This window comes from Crotalus tigris, unplaced genomic scaffold, assembly GCF_016545835.1.
Source record: "Crotalus tigris isolate CLP2741 ecotype Arizona unplaced genomic scaffold, ASM1654583v1 scf7180000018862.1388955, whole genome shotgun sequence".
Lineage (NCBI taxonomy): Eukaryota > Metazoa > Chordata > Lepidosauria > Squamata > Viperidae > Crotalus > Crotalus tigris.
This window is the reverse complement of record NW_024097242.1, coordinates 396,238-415,717: the sequence shown is the minus strand read 5'-3', so window position 1 is coordinate 415,717 and position 19,480 is coordinate 396,238. Positions and strand designations below refer to the sequence as shown.

Sequence of the window (19,480 nt, the reverse complement as noted above, 5' to 3'; positions counted from 1 at the left end):
TCATATTGAAATATATGCACCTATTTATAGACATGCATTTAGTTATCTTAAGAGCAGTGGTTCTCAACCTGTGGGTCAGGACCCCATTTAGAGTCGAATGACCATTTCACGGGGGTCACCAAACAACGCAGTCCGCCATTTTTTCCCCTTTTCCTTAGCTGTGCTACTCCCTTTTATTCTATTGGCTTTTGAAAGCCAATAGAATAGACTCTCTTGATTAGGGTCTAATTCTATTGGCTTTCAAAAGCCAATAGGAATTGTCCAGTCTCTGCCCTGCTGAGCCCGCCAAAAGTCCCATTCTGCAAACGGTGCTGCACCAGTTTAGTAGTCCTCAACTTATGACCGGTTGGGGGTCGCGGCATTAAAAAGGTTGAGAACCACTGTCTTAGAGGCAACAGTGTATTTGTATTATCTAGTGCCCAATACGGTGACTCTGGACAAGAGTCAGTTAACATAAACCAGAAAGCTGTCCTTCTAGGGAGGACTGTAATTGTATAATATCACAATGTAAACATTGCTGTTTATAGCATTAGGGTTGATATTGCAAGCATGAAATATAACAATGAGATCAACTGCTTATCAAAGCATTTCAGAAGGGTCACAATATAATTGTAATAGACCTTTTATCTTTGGTTCAAATATAATTGACAAAATGTACATTTAAGGCACAGTTCAAACTTTATCCTATTGTCTACTGGCAAGGAGCCCAATGAACACTGCAAGTGTATTCCAATAAAGTATTACTTTCTGGCTGCTATCTCAAAATGCTTTGGTCTTTCTTTTAAGCAAGCATTTTCTTACAAAATCATCCAGAACAGTCACAGTTCCCAGAAAAGTGGGTGCCATACATATTGTGAAGGTACAAGTGCATTATTCCAGAGGGCAAGAGCAGTGACAAAGAAAGCACACTTCTTTGGTTCCATAAGATGACAATGTTTAATTGAGGGAACCTGGAGTGCATCAGCTTTACTTGAATATGCCAGGCAGACAGATATGGAGATAGATGCCACACAGATAAAAGACCCTGTGCCATGAAGGGCTTTAGAAGTAATAACAAGCACCTTGAATTGCACCTCAGAAACCAAGTGGCAACCCATGCAACTTGCTTGGCTGCAACCCAAGGGCATAACGAGAAGTGCCCACTACTGCTTTCACCACTGCATTCTGAAACAGCTATAGCTTCTGGATAGTTTTCAAGGGCATGTAAAGCAAATCACAACAATCTAGTTATGATGTGACCATGGCATGAATGATTATTTAAAGTCAGTCAGGGAAAGACTACACAGGATGAATCTGTGCAAAGGCCCTCCTGACCACAGCTGCTACCTGCTCATTGAACAGAAGCTACAAGGGAGATACAAAATCTTAATGTCTGAGAAGACATTCCATATGTATCTATTCATATTAAATACAGATAGCTGAATGAAAGAATGAAAATTTACCTTTAAAAGTGGTATTGGGATTGTTGCTTTAGGAACTATTGTCCTATTTTCATTTAAAGATGAATTAATCAGGCAATTGATCCAATTTTAATTCAGTTCTAAGATACCTCAAAAAAAGATACAGCCTTACTCAATACAGCAATAAGGCACACGTTTTTGTTTCAGATATACCATTTTATTTACCAAGATATTTATTTTCATTGTGGGGCTAGAACTTACAATCTGAGTAATTAGTATGTAGTTATGATTTAATCAATACACTATTTTGTCTCCAATACTTGTGCTCATTTCAGTGCAAATATATTTTGAAATGCAGCCAAGAGTCCACTTCATTTATTTGGTCTCCATGTCTTCACTGTATGCCATGCTTTCACCACTGGTTCTCTATTATTCCATATTAGTTTATTCCCATACATTACATACCATCTTGAAAGAAACAAACAAAAGAAAATTTTCACAAAATACATTAGAGAGATAAGAACTGCTTATAGACAAAGGTAATTAATTACATGACTAAAAATAATTCTTAAAAGCAATGTCAGACCCAAGAAAAGGACAATTTACAGGATCTTTTTGAACACAAGAAAAATGCCTGTGATATGTCATATTTATCACAACATAATATGAATACTTACACGCCAAACAGAACTCCTCCAAGATGTGATGCATGGTCAAAAAACCTCCAACCCAAAATAAGTCCTACACTGTCCAATGCAATAATAGCTTTTAAAGCCTAGAAATGAGTAAACAATTTATTGGTAAAGTACAATAAATAGCAAAGCTATTAGTTATAAACATATCAGAAACATTTATCCCATACTCAATAACATTTGCTATGCAGTCAACAGTATAATGATCAAATGTACAGATACTAAATACTGATTTGAATATACATTTTTTTCTACAGCTCAGCCTTTGTTCCTAATATGCAAAGTAGAAATGTCATTATGTATAGCATGAATAAAAAGGAAATCAGGTCATTTCAGCAGCTCTTCCTTAAGATTAGTTTACCTAGATACCTGGGCTACTTTAGACCAATTGAAGCCAGTAATTCCAAGACAAAAGCAGAAAGGGAAAAAGGTGCTTCCTATAGACTAGTGCAGTGGTTCTCAACCTTTCTAATGCTGCGACCCCATAATATAGTTCCCCATGTTGTGGTGACCCCCAACCACTTATACATCACCGGGTGCCAGGGGTGTGACCAAAGAAAAGGGGGGAAAAATGGCGGACAGCCTTGTTTGGCGACCCCCGTGAAATGGTCGTTCGACCCCAAATGGGGTCCCAACCCACAGGTTGAGAACCACTGGACTAGTGGAACATCTACAACCACTTGTACAGCTACAACCTATATAAAGTAGGTTTCTGGTTCTCAAATCAATATGTATCTTGACACTTTGTATAACATCTCTTTGGAATTTGACTTATTTAATACACAAAGAATCCAAAAGTTTCATCTTAAGAAATTCACAGGGTAAACAAAAGCCACACTGCTCCATATTGTCTGTCACCTAGATTTAAATGAAACTTTCAAACTGTATCCAATTTTGAAATACAACAAAGCACAAAACATTGCTCAGGTATACATTACAATAGGTAAAAAAAGTTTCTAATTCATTATTCAAAGCTACTTACATTTCCAGCAGTAAATGTGAACATTGGAAGAAATATTATAGCTAGCTTGGCTTCTGGTATTTTTGTACATACTGCTCCAAGGACAGCCATTATAGCCCCTGACTAAAATTACATGAAAACAGGAGATAAATTGACATGCTCAGTCTTAAAATTTGGGGCTATTTTTTGTACCAAAGTGCAAATGCATAAAAATTCTTTTTCACCTTTTTCAAAAGCCAAAGACAGGGAAAAGATGCTTAACGATTTTAGCTATACAGTAGATACCTCACATACTAACAGCTACTTTAAAATAATTTTCTGTGGGATATTCCTTATGAATATCATTTTATGCCTATAGATCAGGGTTCCCTTTGGATATCTCTAGAAAGCTACAATTAAGTATTAGCTCTTTTATTGGAACCAGTCTGGCTAATTCAGAGGGACTAAATTCAAACAGAGAATAGTTTGATGTGTGAAAGGCATGGACTTGAAACTTGAAGACTATGAGTTCCACTTCTGGCTTAGGCATGAAGCCAGTGTGGTCAAGCTCTAGGAAGAAAAGAATGGCAAACGACTTTTGAAGTCTTTCCAAGAAAAGTACATAGACTCATTGAGGGAGCACCCAAGAGTCAGGACTAATTTGAAGATATTTACCCCCTGCCCCAATCAGATAATTAATAGAGAGGACCAAGTAGATAGCTATAATGGTAAGCAAAATTAGTTACAATTGGAAATAAATTCAAAGCAATCAACTTTTAAATAAGTAAAGTAGCATGGTTCGTGTATCAAGATTATTGCAAGATTGAACTATCCAAAAAACTGAAATAGGTACATTTTTTATCAAGTAGCTCATCTAAATAACTGATATAGACACAATGTTTAACCTAAAAATAATCCTACTTCTTGCTAGAGTGCAGATTATTGAAAATTTCAACATTATTAGAATATTATGCTAAATTTCACTGTAGCTCTTTAAATATGTTAACTTCTGTTAAAGCAAAATACAGTAGGCTCCAACATGTATCTAACATTCATCTATTTTATAGATATTTAATAGCACTTACAGCTCCGAGTGATGGTCCAAACTTTCCTGTGGCCATTTTACAGACGTAACTGACAAATGTGGAAAAAACCCCTAAAAAGATTTTTTTTAAAAATAGAAACATAAATTCACTGAAGACCACAGTCATAAAAAATATTTTTGCTTTACTGCCTATTTCACTTGTTTAACAAAAGACATTTGTTATCTGTTAAGTTTATTTGCTGCCTATCTTTTCGTGGGGCTACTCTAGGCAGCTTATAATGATAAAAAAGAGAAGAAAATGAAAGGAGTGTAAACAGAACAGAATAATAGAAAATAAATAATGAAAAAGAAAATGATAATACATCAATATAACCAAAAATGAGTGTTTTTATTTTCTTTCTATGGGTAAGTAAATAATTACTAGGTTCACATATTGTGATAATTTAAGCTTAGTGTATTCTCTGAAGCCACCCACTGCAATTTGTAGGCTATTATGTTTGGCTTACCATATTATGTAAACAAAGTCAATTATTATTTCTTAAAAAAAATGATGGGTAAATCATGCTACAATGTCTGAAACTTAAATGTATTACTTTAAACACTGCTTTGGTGCCCAAACTCAACTCAAAGGCAACTTCAAAAATACATGAACAATAAAAAAAAACAATATGAAAGGCAGAGTGGGATTTGAGGTTTATTACCTGCAGAAAGGTATACTGCCATGAATTGCTCACGTCCCAGAAAAGAAACTATGCTGGTAGAGAAGCTCCATAAAACGTACATGTTGGCTACCATATGTAGAAATGAGAAATGACTAAAGGTGGATAGCAACATGGGAAAACACAAAACTCCTACATTAAGAAAGGAAAAAAATGTTTAGATAGTTAAGTATTTTATTTCTGGATATTTATAAGTTGAATTGTTTAGAAACAGGGCAAAAGAGAACAGACTTGCTACGAGTCAGTTTTCAACATTCAGCTATACACATTTTTAAAAAAAATTAGTAGCACAGATGCTAGTGATCAGAATTAGACTCCAGCATCAAGAGAACAGTTCCCCTATTAAAAGATAGCACACACATTTGGTTACAATATACCTCTTACAATACATTGATAGAAGAATTTTCTCAGCACTCTGAATTTAGTATATTAATATTGTCAGAATGCAGGTCATTAATATTTATCCCCAGAAGCTGTAAAAGACCAATTATAAGGTTTGTGGAATTTTAATGAGCAACATATTAATTACAATTAACTGATCTGCCCACAAGGTAATAATAACTATATGCTACTTAACTTCAAACAGTGCCAACTCTAAAAATTGAAATATAGGAGCATGATTCCTCATCTCCAATAATGAATGAGTTTCCTTGGGCCTCAGAATCTCAGAAGATCCCTTGAGCCCTTGCTCATTAGCCTAGTGAATTTTATCAGTGCAATCAGTTTGTATTGGAACAGATCCTATGATACCTTTTCTCTGTTTCCAAAATGACATATCAGTATTAAGGTTTTGGCAACATTCCCCTCCATTTCCTAGAAGATTCTTAATAGGTTGTTACTACTTTTGCTCTTTCATCCTCATAATGGAGACATGCAGCTGCAGCAAAAATTGTCGCTAGTAACTTGTTTTATGAAAAATTCTCAAATAAAACATCAACTGAATACCAAAAGTAGACAGAGAACAGCAAGATGGGATTGAGAGGGCAGAGTCAGGTTGTTTACATCTGCCTCCTCAATTTGCAGCTATATAAAGCACTTTTAGTTGATCTCGTATTGTGCTTCGTTATGAAGGGCTCTGTGCAAAAGTGCCATCATATACTAGCTGAATTGAGTCTGGTTAAGGATAAAGATTCTTACAAATGTGACGTCTTTCTGCAACCTAATGTTTTTCAGATGTTTGTACATGTATTCTCAGAATTTTTTGACATAGCTAAGCAGACAGGTAATGTTGAGATTTCAAACACCTAGGAGGTACCCAGCTTAGAAAAAGGCTGCATAATTTTTTTTAACAACTTAGTACTTTATCAAAAGCTCTCAACTTGAATCCCCAACATCTAATATAGCTGTCAGAAATCTTGGTGCTACCCTAAGAGACGTTCAATAAATGTTAAGATAGAAAGTTATGATTAGCGGATGTCCCCATACATTTTCTTATTCTCTTGGATTCCATAATTCTGATCATCATCAGTCATGCTACTCCAGAATGATGTGAGACACAAATATTCTGATCAATAGTTTTTCACTTGTCTTTAAAATATAGTGTTTTTTAATTAAATTATATAAGTTATATCCTGGCTCCAGTCATTACTTTTAAGTGTGTGACTCATGACATGGCACTCAAAGACAAAATGTAACTTCCTGTTGAAAGAACTTGGACACCCTTATTTTACTTGAAAAAGATAAAAATATATTTGGAATTATGACTGAAAGGTAGGAAAGAAGGTACCTGATTGTATCTCTGCTATAAATCCAAACTACCTGCATTCTAGACATTTGGGATTTCTGCCATAAAACCTTTTATTATAGGAAAGTGAATTGGGTTTGGATCTTTTTAGAACAGTTTTTCTTTGAATATTCATTCAAAAATACAAAACGAAACATAAACCCACAAATAAAAGCAAAAAATGGAATGAAGAATTTATGATGACAAATGATTGCAAAACAAGATTTACTTCTACAGCACCGTTAAAAAATATTTATACTCAGGCGGGTGTTTTAAAACGAATAAAGGAAGTAAATCAACAAATATTAACCTCAGCAGGAAAGTTGGAAATAACAATTTACTGGAACTATTCTAAAACATTTAAAGGTGAAGAGCTTTTTTAACTGATCAGCTGGGACTGCTATCAAGCTTGTGTTCATATTTTGTTGGAGTACACTAAACACATGCAATTTATCTTACTAACCTTAAATTTAATTTAAATAATTACCTTTAATTAATTCAAAAGTAAATTATTTCAAAAAATCTTCATTTATCTTATATTGTCTACATTAGAATGGTAATAGGGGCAAGAAAAAAACTATTATGTAAGATACTTATGATAAGACTGAAGATAAATTATCTCATATTGTAAGCTGTTTACACAAAAGGAAACCAAATTATTTCTGTGACTCAAACTGAGTATGATTCCAATTAAAAATCCAAGGCAGCAAAAATCTATACAATTTTTCGTGCATTATATAATACTCACGAGAAGCTGGGTTAGATGTGAAATATGTGACCATTATCCGGCTCAAAGTAGGTATTCGCCATAAGCAGAATACAACTACATTTGCAGCTATAATACCTGGGAATTTAATAAAAGAAAAATTTAGTGATTAAAAAGGAAAATGCTTCATTTTTAGTGTTTATAAGGCCAAAAGTAAGTTATTACAAATACAAGCCAGAACATAATTATTTCATATTATGCAGTAATTACATAATGTGAAAAGTCATTTTAAATATGAAATCACTCTAAATCAGGCTGTCATTCTCCTTCTGTAAATAGATAAGTAATTTTAATCCTTATTCATATATCCATATGGTATTTATTTTACAAAACTACTTGAGTAAATAGACCATACAGAAAATACTAAGGAATTCCCATACATTCCTACTTTTATTTCTATTAATTGATGGAACAGTGGGGTAATGAAAAGACTGCAATGACTCTCTTATTTTGGCTTAGCATATCTAGAAATAGGTGCATCACAGAGCAACACGTTTTGAATCAACTATTTCAAATGGGCTCACTCATTTGTCTAAAATCCAGGACTATGATTCCCATGGGATTAAAATTTGGCAAATGTGTGGCTGCTTCAGTGCTGTTGCACCACTACAGTCAGCCATAGACGTGTGATCGCCATTTCCAACATTCCCTGCTTCCTACAAGGAAAGTCGATGGTTGCTCCCGCTCCCACTGCTTTCTGTTTCTGTTTAGATAAAGAAATATCTCTGAAACAACTCCCTGGTTATATAGTGAGTTCTATTCCCCTTCCTAAAATATACAAGTTTGCTTATTTCACTCATACCATATTTATCCAAAAGGAAAATTCTTTGACAATATCCAAAGAATAGACAGAAATGAAATACAAATAATAAAAAAATCATGTGCAATACCCATCTTCTCCAATTTGTTATTTTAGGATTGCCAAATCTACTGAAAACAATCCTGTAGATTTTTTCCCACCTGTCCAATAAATCTGTGCATTTGGTACTCTTGTATACAGATATGGTACATATATATGTGTGCAGAAATCACACTGGAAAAGGGGGCAGAAAAATAAAAAGTGTATTGAATTAATAGCAAGTAATTAAAACATTGACTGAAAAATAGGATATATATAAAATCTCTTATAGATAAAAAAAAACATCCTTAAACACAACTCCTTCTCCAGTAGAAACAGAATGAAAGTAAGACAAGACGAAAGAAAACTGCACTGAGAAGAAAATAATACTGCATGAAAGAAGTACTGACTAGGCCTTACAAAGAGGGTTACTTTTATTAAGCAAGCAACCCATGTAAAATAATGACTACTCCTTGGGGAAATCTTCAGAGGTACCCAGATTTTTGCAGTCTTTTGATCTCTCATCTTTCTGAACTATTTTCTGTTCGTGTAAAGGAAGAGAATGATGCAAGTCATAGGTAACTATCTGGGAGAAAGACATGTCTTCCTATGGATAAATATGATATATATTGACACACACAGTTAATCAATCAAATGCAATTCTAGCAACATGCTAATACACACTACTTTCTATGTAAGTCAAGTAATTATAATAAAAATGACATCTTGTGTGAAATAGCCCGAATCATAAAGTTTCTACAGTAAGAAAGAGGAATAGGCCAATGTTATCAATTCTATAAATGGAATAAATTTAACAAAATGTTATATCCCATTAAAAACTGCTAATCTAATAGTTAACTACTGTATCATTAGAACAGAGTAAATTACATGGAGAATAAAAATATATACTGGACATGACTGCCTTATGTGTATTAATTTGTAAGCATGGTATGAAAGCCATCCAGTAACATACTGTACCTGTTTGCCTCATTTCTCTTCCTGAGAATGTCTAATACTTGTAAGCTAACACAAACCTGACACAGTCCGTTGCCCGTTGCTAAGACTGTTCCACCAAAGATTAATCTGAAAGAGAACAGGCAACGTTATTATTCTGATACTTCAATAAAACAATCTAATAACCTCCTGATCAACTGGATTACAGCAAGTAATGATTATAAGGAAGCTGATATTATGAAGAGCATTAGGCTGTAATATATACAGACAATATTTCAAAACAGTTTAAATTTAATTAATCTCATTATGCAAGTTTTTCAAATAAATATTTAAGAAATTAAGCTTTTAAACAAAATGAATTCTTATTATAGTACATACCCAAATAAAGGATAATTTCATTTTTAAAAATCAGTCATATTTCAAAAATTATCATAATGTATCTTTTTCCATAGGTGTATAAAATAACAAACAAATCTACTCCAATTCTTCCTGATTAATATGGCCATCTTAAAAAGAAATAATGTGCTTGAACTAACCACCCAAAGTAAACCTCAACCTCTCACATTCTGATACATTATCAGTTCATCAATTACATTATTGTAATGGGATAAGAGAATCAAGAATCAACACTGACAAATTGCTTCCTAATTTACCAACACACCATTCTCTTAATAATAATAAAAAAGCAACCTTAGCTATATACTTCTAAAGATCTCTTTTAGGATATCTATTTGAGGGAGCTGGGCAATTTGGAAGCGAGAAAAATAAGTATGTACTACTTCTTGAATATTGATCGGCCCACACAAAGGGAAATGGGCCCCAAAATTCAGCACTGAATTTTTATAATGCTATCTTATTAAAGGATGGAACCTTCATCTCCATGAAGAATCTTTTGGAAATACTTTTCTCCACTGAATTTTGTGAGTGGAACTTTCTTCCTCAGTTTCACATTACACTAGACCAGGGGTAGGCAACCTTGGCTCTTTTATGACTTGTGGACTTCAACTTCCTGAGCTAAGCTGGCTCAGGAATTCTGGGAATTGAAGTCCACGAGTCATAAAAGAGCCAAGGTTGACTACCCCTGCACTAGACTACCTCAATTAGGAAAGTTCCCTAACTGAAATCCTGGATGAGCCAGAAGGACTAAAACATGATGAAATAAATGTAATGACCTATATATTTTTATGTAATAATTCATGAAACAAATTTAAAATGGTGTGTATGTGCATTTGCACATATGTAGAAATATATCAAAATGAACCATGGTTTGCAAAGTAACCGTTTTCTGTGAATATGACTGGCTGAGCATGAAACATGAACACTGGAGGCTTTTAAGAAGAGATTGGACAGCCATTTATCTGAAATGGTATAGGCAGGGTTTCTTGCCTGAGCAGGGGTTGGACTAGAAGGTCCCTTCCAACTTTATTATTATTATTATTAAATATGAAACAAAGCAACAGAAAATATGCAACAGGAAGATAGCCAAATCGGATATGAAAAAATAATAGAGGAAATCTTTGGGTCACCAGACATAACAGTCACTTTCACCTACTTTCTTCCTGCAGGCTTTTTTCTCAATCCACCTCATATTTATTTTTGTGATTTGTAACTACAACAGAAATTGTAATGGAGAACCTAGAACTAGTATAAAATAAAACAACCATATTACTTTACCAATATATTGCAGTCATATCTGATATTCTGATGGCTGAACTAGTTCTCGCTTTTTAAAATACATTTTTCCATCATTCAATGCAAGCTTGCTAATGTCTCACAATCTTAATATTAAATACTTTATATTTTCCTCACATTGACCCTTGAAATATGTTAAGCCACTTAACATTTTCTGAATATTATTGTACAAGAGGAAAAATTAAGAGAGCATCTGCAATAATGACTATATTCTTAATAACATTAATAGCAATATTGTATTATAACTTTTCCAAATCCAATACCCTTCAGATGTATTAGACTACCTATGATAATCCATAGCTATTTTGGCTGGATAATTAATTATCTTGATGAAATATGTTGAATCATAACTGCATAATACAAAACATGCCTGCCTTAATGAACAGGAAAAAACAATTAAAATATAGAGTAAAATGTTTCTACCTGTTTTCTGAAGTGGAGTCCTTTCTGTGGTTGTATTCTATCCAGCCAATCTGCTTGAGCATTTTCAAAATAGTTTTGGAACTTTGTTCTGAGATGTTCATATTGCCAAATAGCAGCTGTTCCAAAAGCACAGCCTGAAAACTAAAGAACGTTGGGAATATGTTTAATCAAAATTTCAGACAAAACATAATTCACTAAGATGGAGACATTAATAGATATACTAATACTACAATGGAAGTATTCCAATTAAGCTACAAAAGACTTTATCTAATTGCATTGTAACATCTACAATCAAGGATTAAGAGAATACATGAATATTCTCTGAATTCAAATAATTGCCTCTAGGGTCTTTAGCTTGAAAGTACGAGCCTGTGACTTTCACATTTAAATATCTGAAAATGCACCTACATTGTCCATATTACTGCAGTAGACTGTCTACGCTAAACAAGCATTATCTTCTGTAGAAATTCTGCAGCAGATTATTTGCTACATAGTTTTGTTAATACAAACTATATTCTGTAGTGACAAAAAATTTGTGAACCCTTCATAACCATCTATAATTTTGTTTTACTGTAACTTACAATGCATTTAGAAACTCATGAAAGTTTCATTAATAAAGAAGCTCTGGTTAAAAGCATAACACTTCAAATGTTGTATATTTCATATTTTTATTGAATATATTGAGCTAATGTTTATTGGTCATGTTGGGAAAAATGTGTAATAAGGGGTATACCGAGAGAGATGTTCCAATCAATCAGACATAAAAAAACAAGATTCAATGTTGCCAATGAAATGTATTATGCCACATGACAACAATCCTAAACATCAACAGAATGCTTTTAGAATTTTTTTATTTCAAAATCGATCAAAACCCTAAATTTAGCCCAACTGAAATATTGCTACATATGACCAAGTAGTTCATTTACAAAAGCAGAAAACTATCAATGAGTTTGTGCATAATTTATGAATGATTCAGGAAAGATTTGGTGAAGTCATTGCTGCTAAAGGAGATGAGTTACTAAATCTAAAGCTTCATAAATTTCTTCCAACAAGGACAATGATAGTTGGTTCATGGTATTGAAAAAAAAGACATGACACAGTACCATTTAAAGGTTTCTGTTTAACCCTAAGCTCTTTACCTATTAATAGAACTTCATTACATTTAGATGACATTGTAACTCACAGCACTACAGGATTAGATATTTCTAAATGGTTCACAAATATACATTCACTGGAATGGCTGCCAACTACATGAAATTATCAACAAATTATTACCCCAATTGTAAAGAAGAAAGGTTTTACTAGCTTCTTTAGTGAACGGGAAGATTCATGAAAATCCAGGTCCTTAACTGGAGGAGTCAAACTGCTTTTGTGTAGCTTAGTGCCAGTTTTCAGTGCTGGTCTTCTGAATCCATTTTTTGGTTGTGTAAACAGAATAGACCTGTATTGAAAGAATACGTTTTAATCATAAAATTAAGTTATCCTGTGGAAAGAAGGAGGTCAATAAATATGATAAATATAAATAATAGTAAAATAATAAAAGACTTTAATCATAAAATATTTTGAAATGTTTCCAGATTGCAAAGAAATACTAGTTTCTGATAATGAGATGTAAAATCAAACTTCTATTTCTACTGTAACTTTACTATAATGCAAAATAAGAATGTACATTTTAGATGGGCAGGCAATGATTGTACAAGGAAATTATTAGAATAAAAAAGCCTAATACTACCTTATTTGTCTTATTATGTAAATAATTATACATTATTTTTGCTTATATTCTACCTCAGGGGTCCAGTAATAAAAATCGATACCAGAATGATTTTCAGTGAAACCTCGTGCACAAAGAATTAAAAATGAAACTTATAAAAAGACAGATGCTTGTTACAACCCATCTGTTATTCAACATTTAGAATATTTTTGTGAAAAAAAGTAACTTCTCTAAATTCATGTTCTACTATCCAGCACTATTCTTCAGAAGAAACCTTCAGATATTAGAATTTTTCACTACTCACTTAGAACGAAAACTATTTCCTCTGGTTGAGCAATTTGCAAATTTATTACTTAAATATTCATTTGACAATATTATGTGTGAACAGATGTTCATATAGGTAGCCAAATGTTTAATTAAATGGTTCATTAAAACAATATTTAATAAAATGTTCATAAGTATGAGTGAATGCATGATTACTTTCCATGTTAATAAAATGCAGCAGTTCTACATAAGGATAAGCAATTTCTATAAGTATAAGAGACACTGGGTATTGCATTACATAAGAGACTACAAGGGTAACTCAGGTGGAATAACTGACAATTCCTTCTCATAAACTGCTATCTGAAGTTCATTCACTAGATCAGAATTTATGTACCTTTTTGCAGTTGGAAAAACTGGTTTGTGTATGTTCCTCTTTATTCATATTCATTTTTCTATTGCAATAGATTTGAGCTTGTCATGCTTTTTGATCTCTGAACATCTCTTTACATTATTTTAAATGCTAAATATCCATCACAATCATTGTCTACTATTCTATCAACAATAAACAGTGGAACAATCAAATTTAGAAGTGTTTTAAGTCCTGCCTTATGCAGCTAAAAACTGCTATTCATGAAAAAAATCCAGAAATTTTTGGAAAGAAAAAACTGATTTCTCTTTTTCATATGCCTCATCAGACTTTTCTCCCACATGCATTTTTACACTGCTCATCTGGACCTAGAAGTTTTAAAAGGAGAAAAATAGGAGCTGGGAGAGAATACAGTCCTAAAACATCTAACAAAGCATTGGCTTCAAGTTCAACCCCATCCCATAGTACCAACATTGTCTGGAACCAGCTCTAGAAAAAGGGAACCACATCGTAACATCCTATCTTCTACTCCTAACCTCCTTAATCAGCCCAGAAGGATACTACAACTGATAGTATCACTGAAAGATCAAGGACAGCAGGATGGATATGCTACCCCATTCTGAGCCCACTAGAGGTTAATGGCAAATGTGGTCAATGTCATTTCAGTATTACAGCCAATCCTAAATTTTGATAGAAATGGTCCAAATAACTTTTGGGGAAAATAGAAGGAAGGAAGGAAGAATGTTCACTGCCTTAATTTACCTACAAAGTAATAAAGGCGGGATAAAAAATTAAATCAAAATAAATCTTCATATGTATAGCAAAGGCTTTAATCCAATAATTACTTCAAAAGAGTTTCACACATCAGCTTCTTCAAACGTTACATATTTAAATATTATGAATCATAATATAATGGTGTAAACTATTGATTGACTTATGCTTGTTTTAAATATTAGCAGTTAGCACAACTGGAGAAAAAACAAAGACACTATACCCTTAAGGAAAAGAAACTATTACAAAAGTGAAAAGGTTCCGTTAGGCTGCCTATTACTGTCACCGGTTCAAAAACTAAAACATCCCCACCCCAAATGATTTTTATGCGAGTCATCCTGCTCTTAGCCAGGGACAGAAAAGGACTTTACTGCGTTTTCCCCTCGTATAGTCTTTATAACAAATTAACCCCACTTTTTCCACCATTTCAATTTCCAAGAGTAGCCATCCGAATTTTTGTGGCTTTTCTTTTCTATACTGCCCAGTATAGGATGATGCTGAAGTTTGCAGCAGTATTACAACTCCTCCCTCTATTCGCCTACGCTCTCTCAATGCCCTTCAATGGCTACGTCCACACGACCATCTTATTCATCATTAAGTATGGTTTGTAAATTAATCAAATACTTGGGCTCGCATGGCACGCGCTTAACGCGGGATTCAAGCTAGGCGGAAATACGGATAGCTAACTTGTCATGCAGAGGACTGCACGAACGCTTAGTAATACCTTTTCCGTCCACGATTAACTCTATTTTGCACGGAGACACGTTATATCGTCTTACCTGCGAGCCCACGGTCCACCACCCCATAACTCTTGCTTCACCCAGACACGGGTATAGCACTTCAACCCCATTTTCTTCACCTTCCCAAAGTAATAGTTCCGGGTCAGCAGCCACAATCATCTACCATCTTGAAGCTGCCGCCCTTACTCATCTGAGGGCGTCATGTTGGAGAAAGGAAACAAGAAGACTCCTATAGCTTTTCTCTAGCGTATGAGTGGGAAGGGATAGTATTAGTCCCGCCTCCGCACTGAAGTGGTTGGTTTCCGGTGTCTCTTCAAAGGCCAAAGGACTTGTTGCCTCCGGACTGCGCGGTGTTCTGTTCTAGTGTTTAAGCGCCATTTTAAAACAATTGAGGTCATTCTTCCATTTTATTAAGTTTATTTCCGCATATCTCAAAGCTGAACTGCAAACGGTGACTTTGACCTTGTAAAAGGTGTTTAGGGAGAGGATGTTAATTAAAATGAAATGTTCGTTTCTCCCATATAGATACTATAATATACGGAAAGAAGACTGAAAGTGCGTTCGTTAATGTTGGCAAGAGCAATAAGAAGCAGAAATAGGAGCAGCTGCTACAAATAAGTAATCGCCAGTAGCATCTGCTCTGAAGAGTGATTACTGTGGCCAACAGTGCCCTGGGAGCAGCCATAAAACATCTATATTAAAATGGGTTTCTGGAATTGTGTATTCCAAGAGGAAATACGCTATTCAGTATCTACTATTTCATTTTGCCCATATAGGTTCTTAAACAGATAATCTTGTAAAGATGTTTGAAGCAAGGCTTCTGAATTTAGGATTTCAGCATCTTTTCACAGGCATGTGGTATGCAAACTGAACAATTTTGGTAGGTGCACAGATTAAAATAAAGTGTTTTGAAATTGTTTTTTCCCCAAAAAATAAACCTCAGTCTTAAGATTCCAGAAATTAAGCTAACTGGAATCTTTGATGCTATCTACAGACCAATCAGTTTAACATCAATACCTGGGAAGATCCTAGAAAAGATAATTGAAAAACAGATCTGCAAACAACTAAAAGCAAACAAAGTTATAACTAGTAGCCAGCACAGGTTTGTTAAAAACTGATCAGGCCAAACCAATCCTATTTCATTCTTCGACAAAGTTACTAAACTGATAGACCAGCGAAATACTGTGGATGTAGTAGATTTCACTAAGGCATTTGATAAAGTAAACCACAACCTATTCCTTGGTAAGCTAGAAAAAGCTGGAATAGACAACATCACCACCAGATGGATCTGTAGCTGGCTGGCAAACCGTACTCAAAGAGTAGTCCTCAACGGCACTACATCCACATGAGAAGTAAGCAGTGGGGTACCACAAGGTTCCGTCTTAGGCCCAGTGCTTTCAATATCTTCCTCAATGACTTAGATGAGAGAATTGAAGGGGAACTCATTAAATTCGCAGATGACACCAAACGGGCAGGAGTAGCCAACACCCCAGAAGACAAACTCAGGATCCAAAAAGAGCTTGACAAATTTAAACAATAGGCCCTATCCAACAAAAAGAGTTTCAATGTGGAGAAAAGCAAAGTTTTACATTTAGGCAGGAAAAATCAAAGGTACAAGTACAGATGGGCAAGACCTGGCTTAAAAACAGTAACTGTGAGAGGGACCTTGGAATCCTAGTGGACGATCACTAGGTTTGGCTAGTCTAAAGAAAAGAAGAAATAGGAGAGACATGATAGCAGTATTCCAGTATTTGAGGGGCTGCCACAAAGAAGAGGGGTTCACATTATTCACCAAAGCACCAGAGGGCATGATCCCTTCCAGCTCTATTCTATTCATATCTGAGCTTGGTTATTTGCTTGCAGATGTTTCATACCCAACTATATAGCAACATCTATGCAAGTAAATGTGGAGCTTGCTCCGTGTTATATACAGTAGCTTGCTCTGCCATTAGTTTGTATACAGAGGTTTGCCATTAAGTTAACTTTATAGCTGATCCCAGAGATGATCAAATGATCAAATTAAGTGTGTATAAAAGTATAAATTTTTGTACATTCTGGTGACTAAATGTCACAATTCTGTGACATTTGGCACCCAAACTTTTTTTTTTTTTTGATAATGTCCTCATATATAGTCCTTGGAAACCAAAACTTGATGTACCCTTCACTTAGGAAATAATCATAATTAATATTTCAGCTTAAAATTAATTAACAAGGAAATACGAGGCAAAATTTTTAAATGTTTTAAGGTTTTTTCTGTTGCTGAATGAAGTGTCACCTAAGAGTGTATGTAGACCTCCGACTCACAAGGCAAGCATCTCTGAGGATTCCTCTAGTGGTGAGAGACTTAAGGCAGAGGTACCCAACCTTTTGGGCACCAGGGACCGGTTCTGTGGAGAAAGGTTTTTCCATGGACCGGATAGTGCATGGTTTTGTGTGCTGCCTGGATACCACAGATGGGGCTTTGCTTATTTGTGCGGACTGGTTGCTGGCATGCTGCGGCCAAGTACCTGTCCATGGACCGGGGGTTGGGGACCCCTGACTTAAGGCACCAAGCTCCCTCTCCAAGTTGTAAAAATTGGGGGTGAGTAGGAAGGAAAAAGGAAACAGGAGGGTCGCATAGCCACTTCTCACTGCAGCAATCTTGGGCCTGAGACATTTGTGCAATCTAGATATAGTTTGCCTACTTTATCTCCCCTTCTTTTTCAAGGAAGGAGGGAGATGAGAGGGAGAAGAAAACCGCAGTCAAGAGCAGTTAATGGGGTGGGGGAGAGCCAGTTTAGTCTAGTGATTAAGGTGCTGGCCTAGAAACCAGGAGATTGTGAATTCTAGTCCTTTCTTAGGCATGAAACCTAGCTGCCCAGTTACTCTCTCTCAGTCCAGCTATTCACATGTTCCCTTTTTGCTTCTCTCAAGCTCTTCTGCTACAGTTCCTACTAGGGCCCTGCATTTGAGCTACCATATCTAAGCTGCAAAAATCTGAATACTATAGCTACTACATATGGCTGCAAAGAAATTCAGAAAACTCTAGCTCTTTGCTGCCATTTAGTACAGGTAGTCCTTGCCTTACAACCACAACTGGGACCAGAATTTTTTTGCTAGACAAGAGAGTTGTTAAGTGAGTCTTGCAAAACCTTACCACCTTTTTTGCTACAGTTGTTAAGCGAATCACTTGGTCGTTAAGCAAATCTGGCTTCCCCATTAATTTTGCTTGTTGTGAGCTGGCTGGGAAGGTTGCAAATGATGATCATGTGACCCTGGTACACTGCAATGGTCATAAATACATGCTGGTTACTAAGCATCCAAATTTTGATTGTGTGATGCTACAGTGATTGTAAGTGTAAGGACTAGTTATAAGTCACTTTTTCAGTGTTATTGTAACTTTGGTTGCTAAACAAATGGTTGTAAATCAGCCTGCAGCTGTCCAGAGTTTTTCAGTCCATATCTGGTAACCCTATCCTGCATGATCAGGTTTATTGAAGATTTGGGACAAGGAATGAATTAGCAGGGGAAAGTCACTAGAATCCAAAAGGCCTGGAGACTGCAACATATGAAGAATGGTTGCAGGATTTGGGTTTGGCTAGTCTAGAGAAAAGAATCACTAGGGATGACATGATAGCAGTATTCTGGTATTTAAGAGGTTGCCACAAAGAGGATAGGGCAGGGGTAGGCAACCTTGGCTCTTTTATGACTCGTGGACTTCAACTCCCAGAATTCCTCAGCCAGCATGGCTCAGCTTGGAAATCTCTCCCTTTCCCTTCAGTGTGGCTGGCTCAAGAATTCTGGGAGTTGAAGTCCACAAGTCATAAAAGAGCCAAGGTTGCCTATCCCTGGGATAGGGTCAACTTATTTACCAAAGCACCAGAAGGCAAGACAAGAAAGGATGGAAACTGGAACTAAGGAGAAACTTCATAACAGTGAGGAAAACTAACCAGTAGAACAACTTGCTGTCAGAAGTTGTAGGTGCTTCATCACTGAAGGTTTTTAAGAAGAGACTGGATAGTCACTTGTTTGAAATGGTATAGGGCAGGGGTAGGCAACCTTGGCTCTTTTATGACTCGTGGACTTCAACTCCCAGAATTCCTGAGCCAGCATTGCTGGCTCAGGAATTCTGGGAGTTGAAGTCCACGAGTCATAAAAGAGCCAAGGTTGCCTACCCCTGGTATAGGGTTTCCTGCTTGAGCAGGAGGTTGGACTAGAAGACATCCAAGGTTCCTTCCAGCTCTATTCTGATTGATTGATTGATTGATTGATTGATTGATTGATTGACAGGTTCTCTCCATTTCATCATATTTATACCACTTGTCCCATCCAGTTTTTCAAGAGTTGGGAGAAAATTATGTAGCATGATAATTTACTGTATATATAACATGTCCCATCAAATTGAAATTGTCTAGATGCATTGTAAAGATCTGAGAACAGGCAATTCCCTATGCTA

At 35.4% G+C, this 19,480-nt stretch overlaps 1 protein-coding gene across 1 annotated transcript; it reads right to left on the bottom strand.

The window, feature by feature from the left end:
* Positions 1–1,595: 1,595 nt before the first annotated feature.
* PARL (presenilin associated rhomboid like) lies at positions 1,596–15,264 on the bottom strand. The gene is made up of 10 exons (XM_039357014.1): positions 15,085–15,264; positions 12,468–12,633; positions 11,193–11,333; positions 9,158–9,206; positions 7,268–7,363; positions 4,779–4,928; positions 4,118–4,188; positions 3,075–3,176; positions 2,078–2,175; positions 1,596–1,868 (listed from the first exon to the last, which is right to left on the bottom strand). Exons 1-10 carry the CDS (start codon positions 15,153–15,155, stop codon positions 1,772–1,774), a joined length of 1,041 nt encoding a protein of 346 aa, XP_039212948.1. The 5' UTR covers positions 15,156–15,264; the 3' UTR covers positions 1,596–1,771.
* Positions 15,265–19,480: the final 4,216 nt, after the last annotated feature.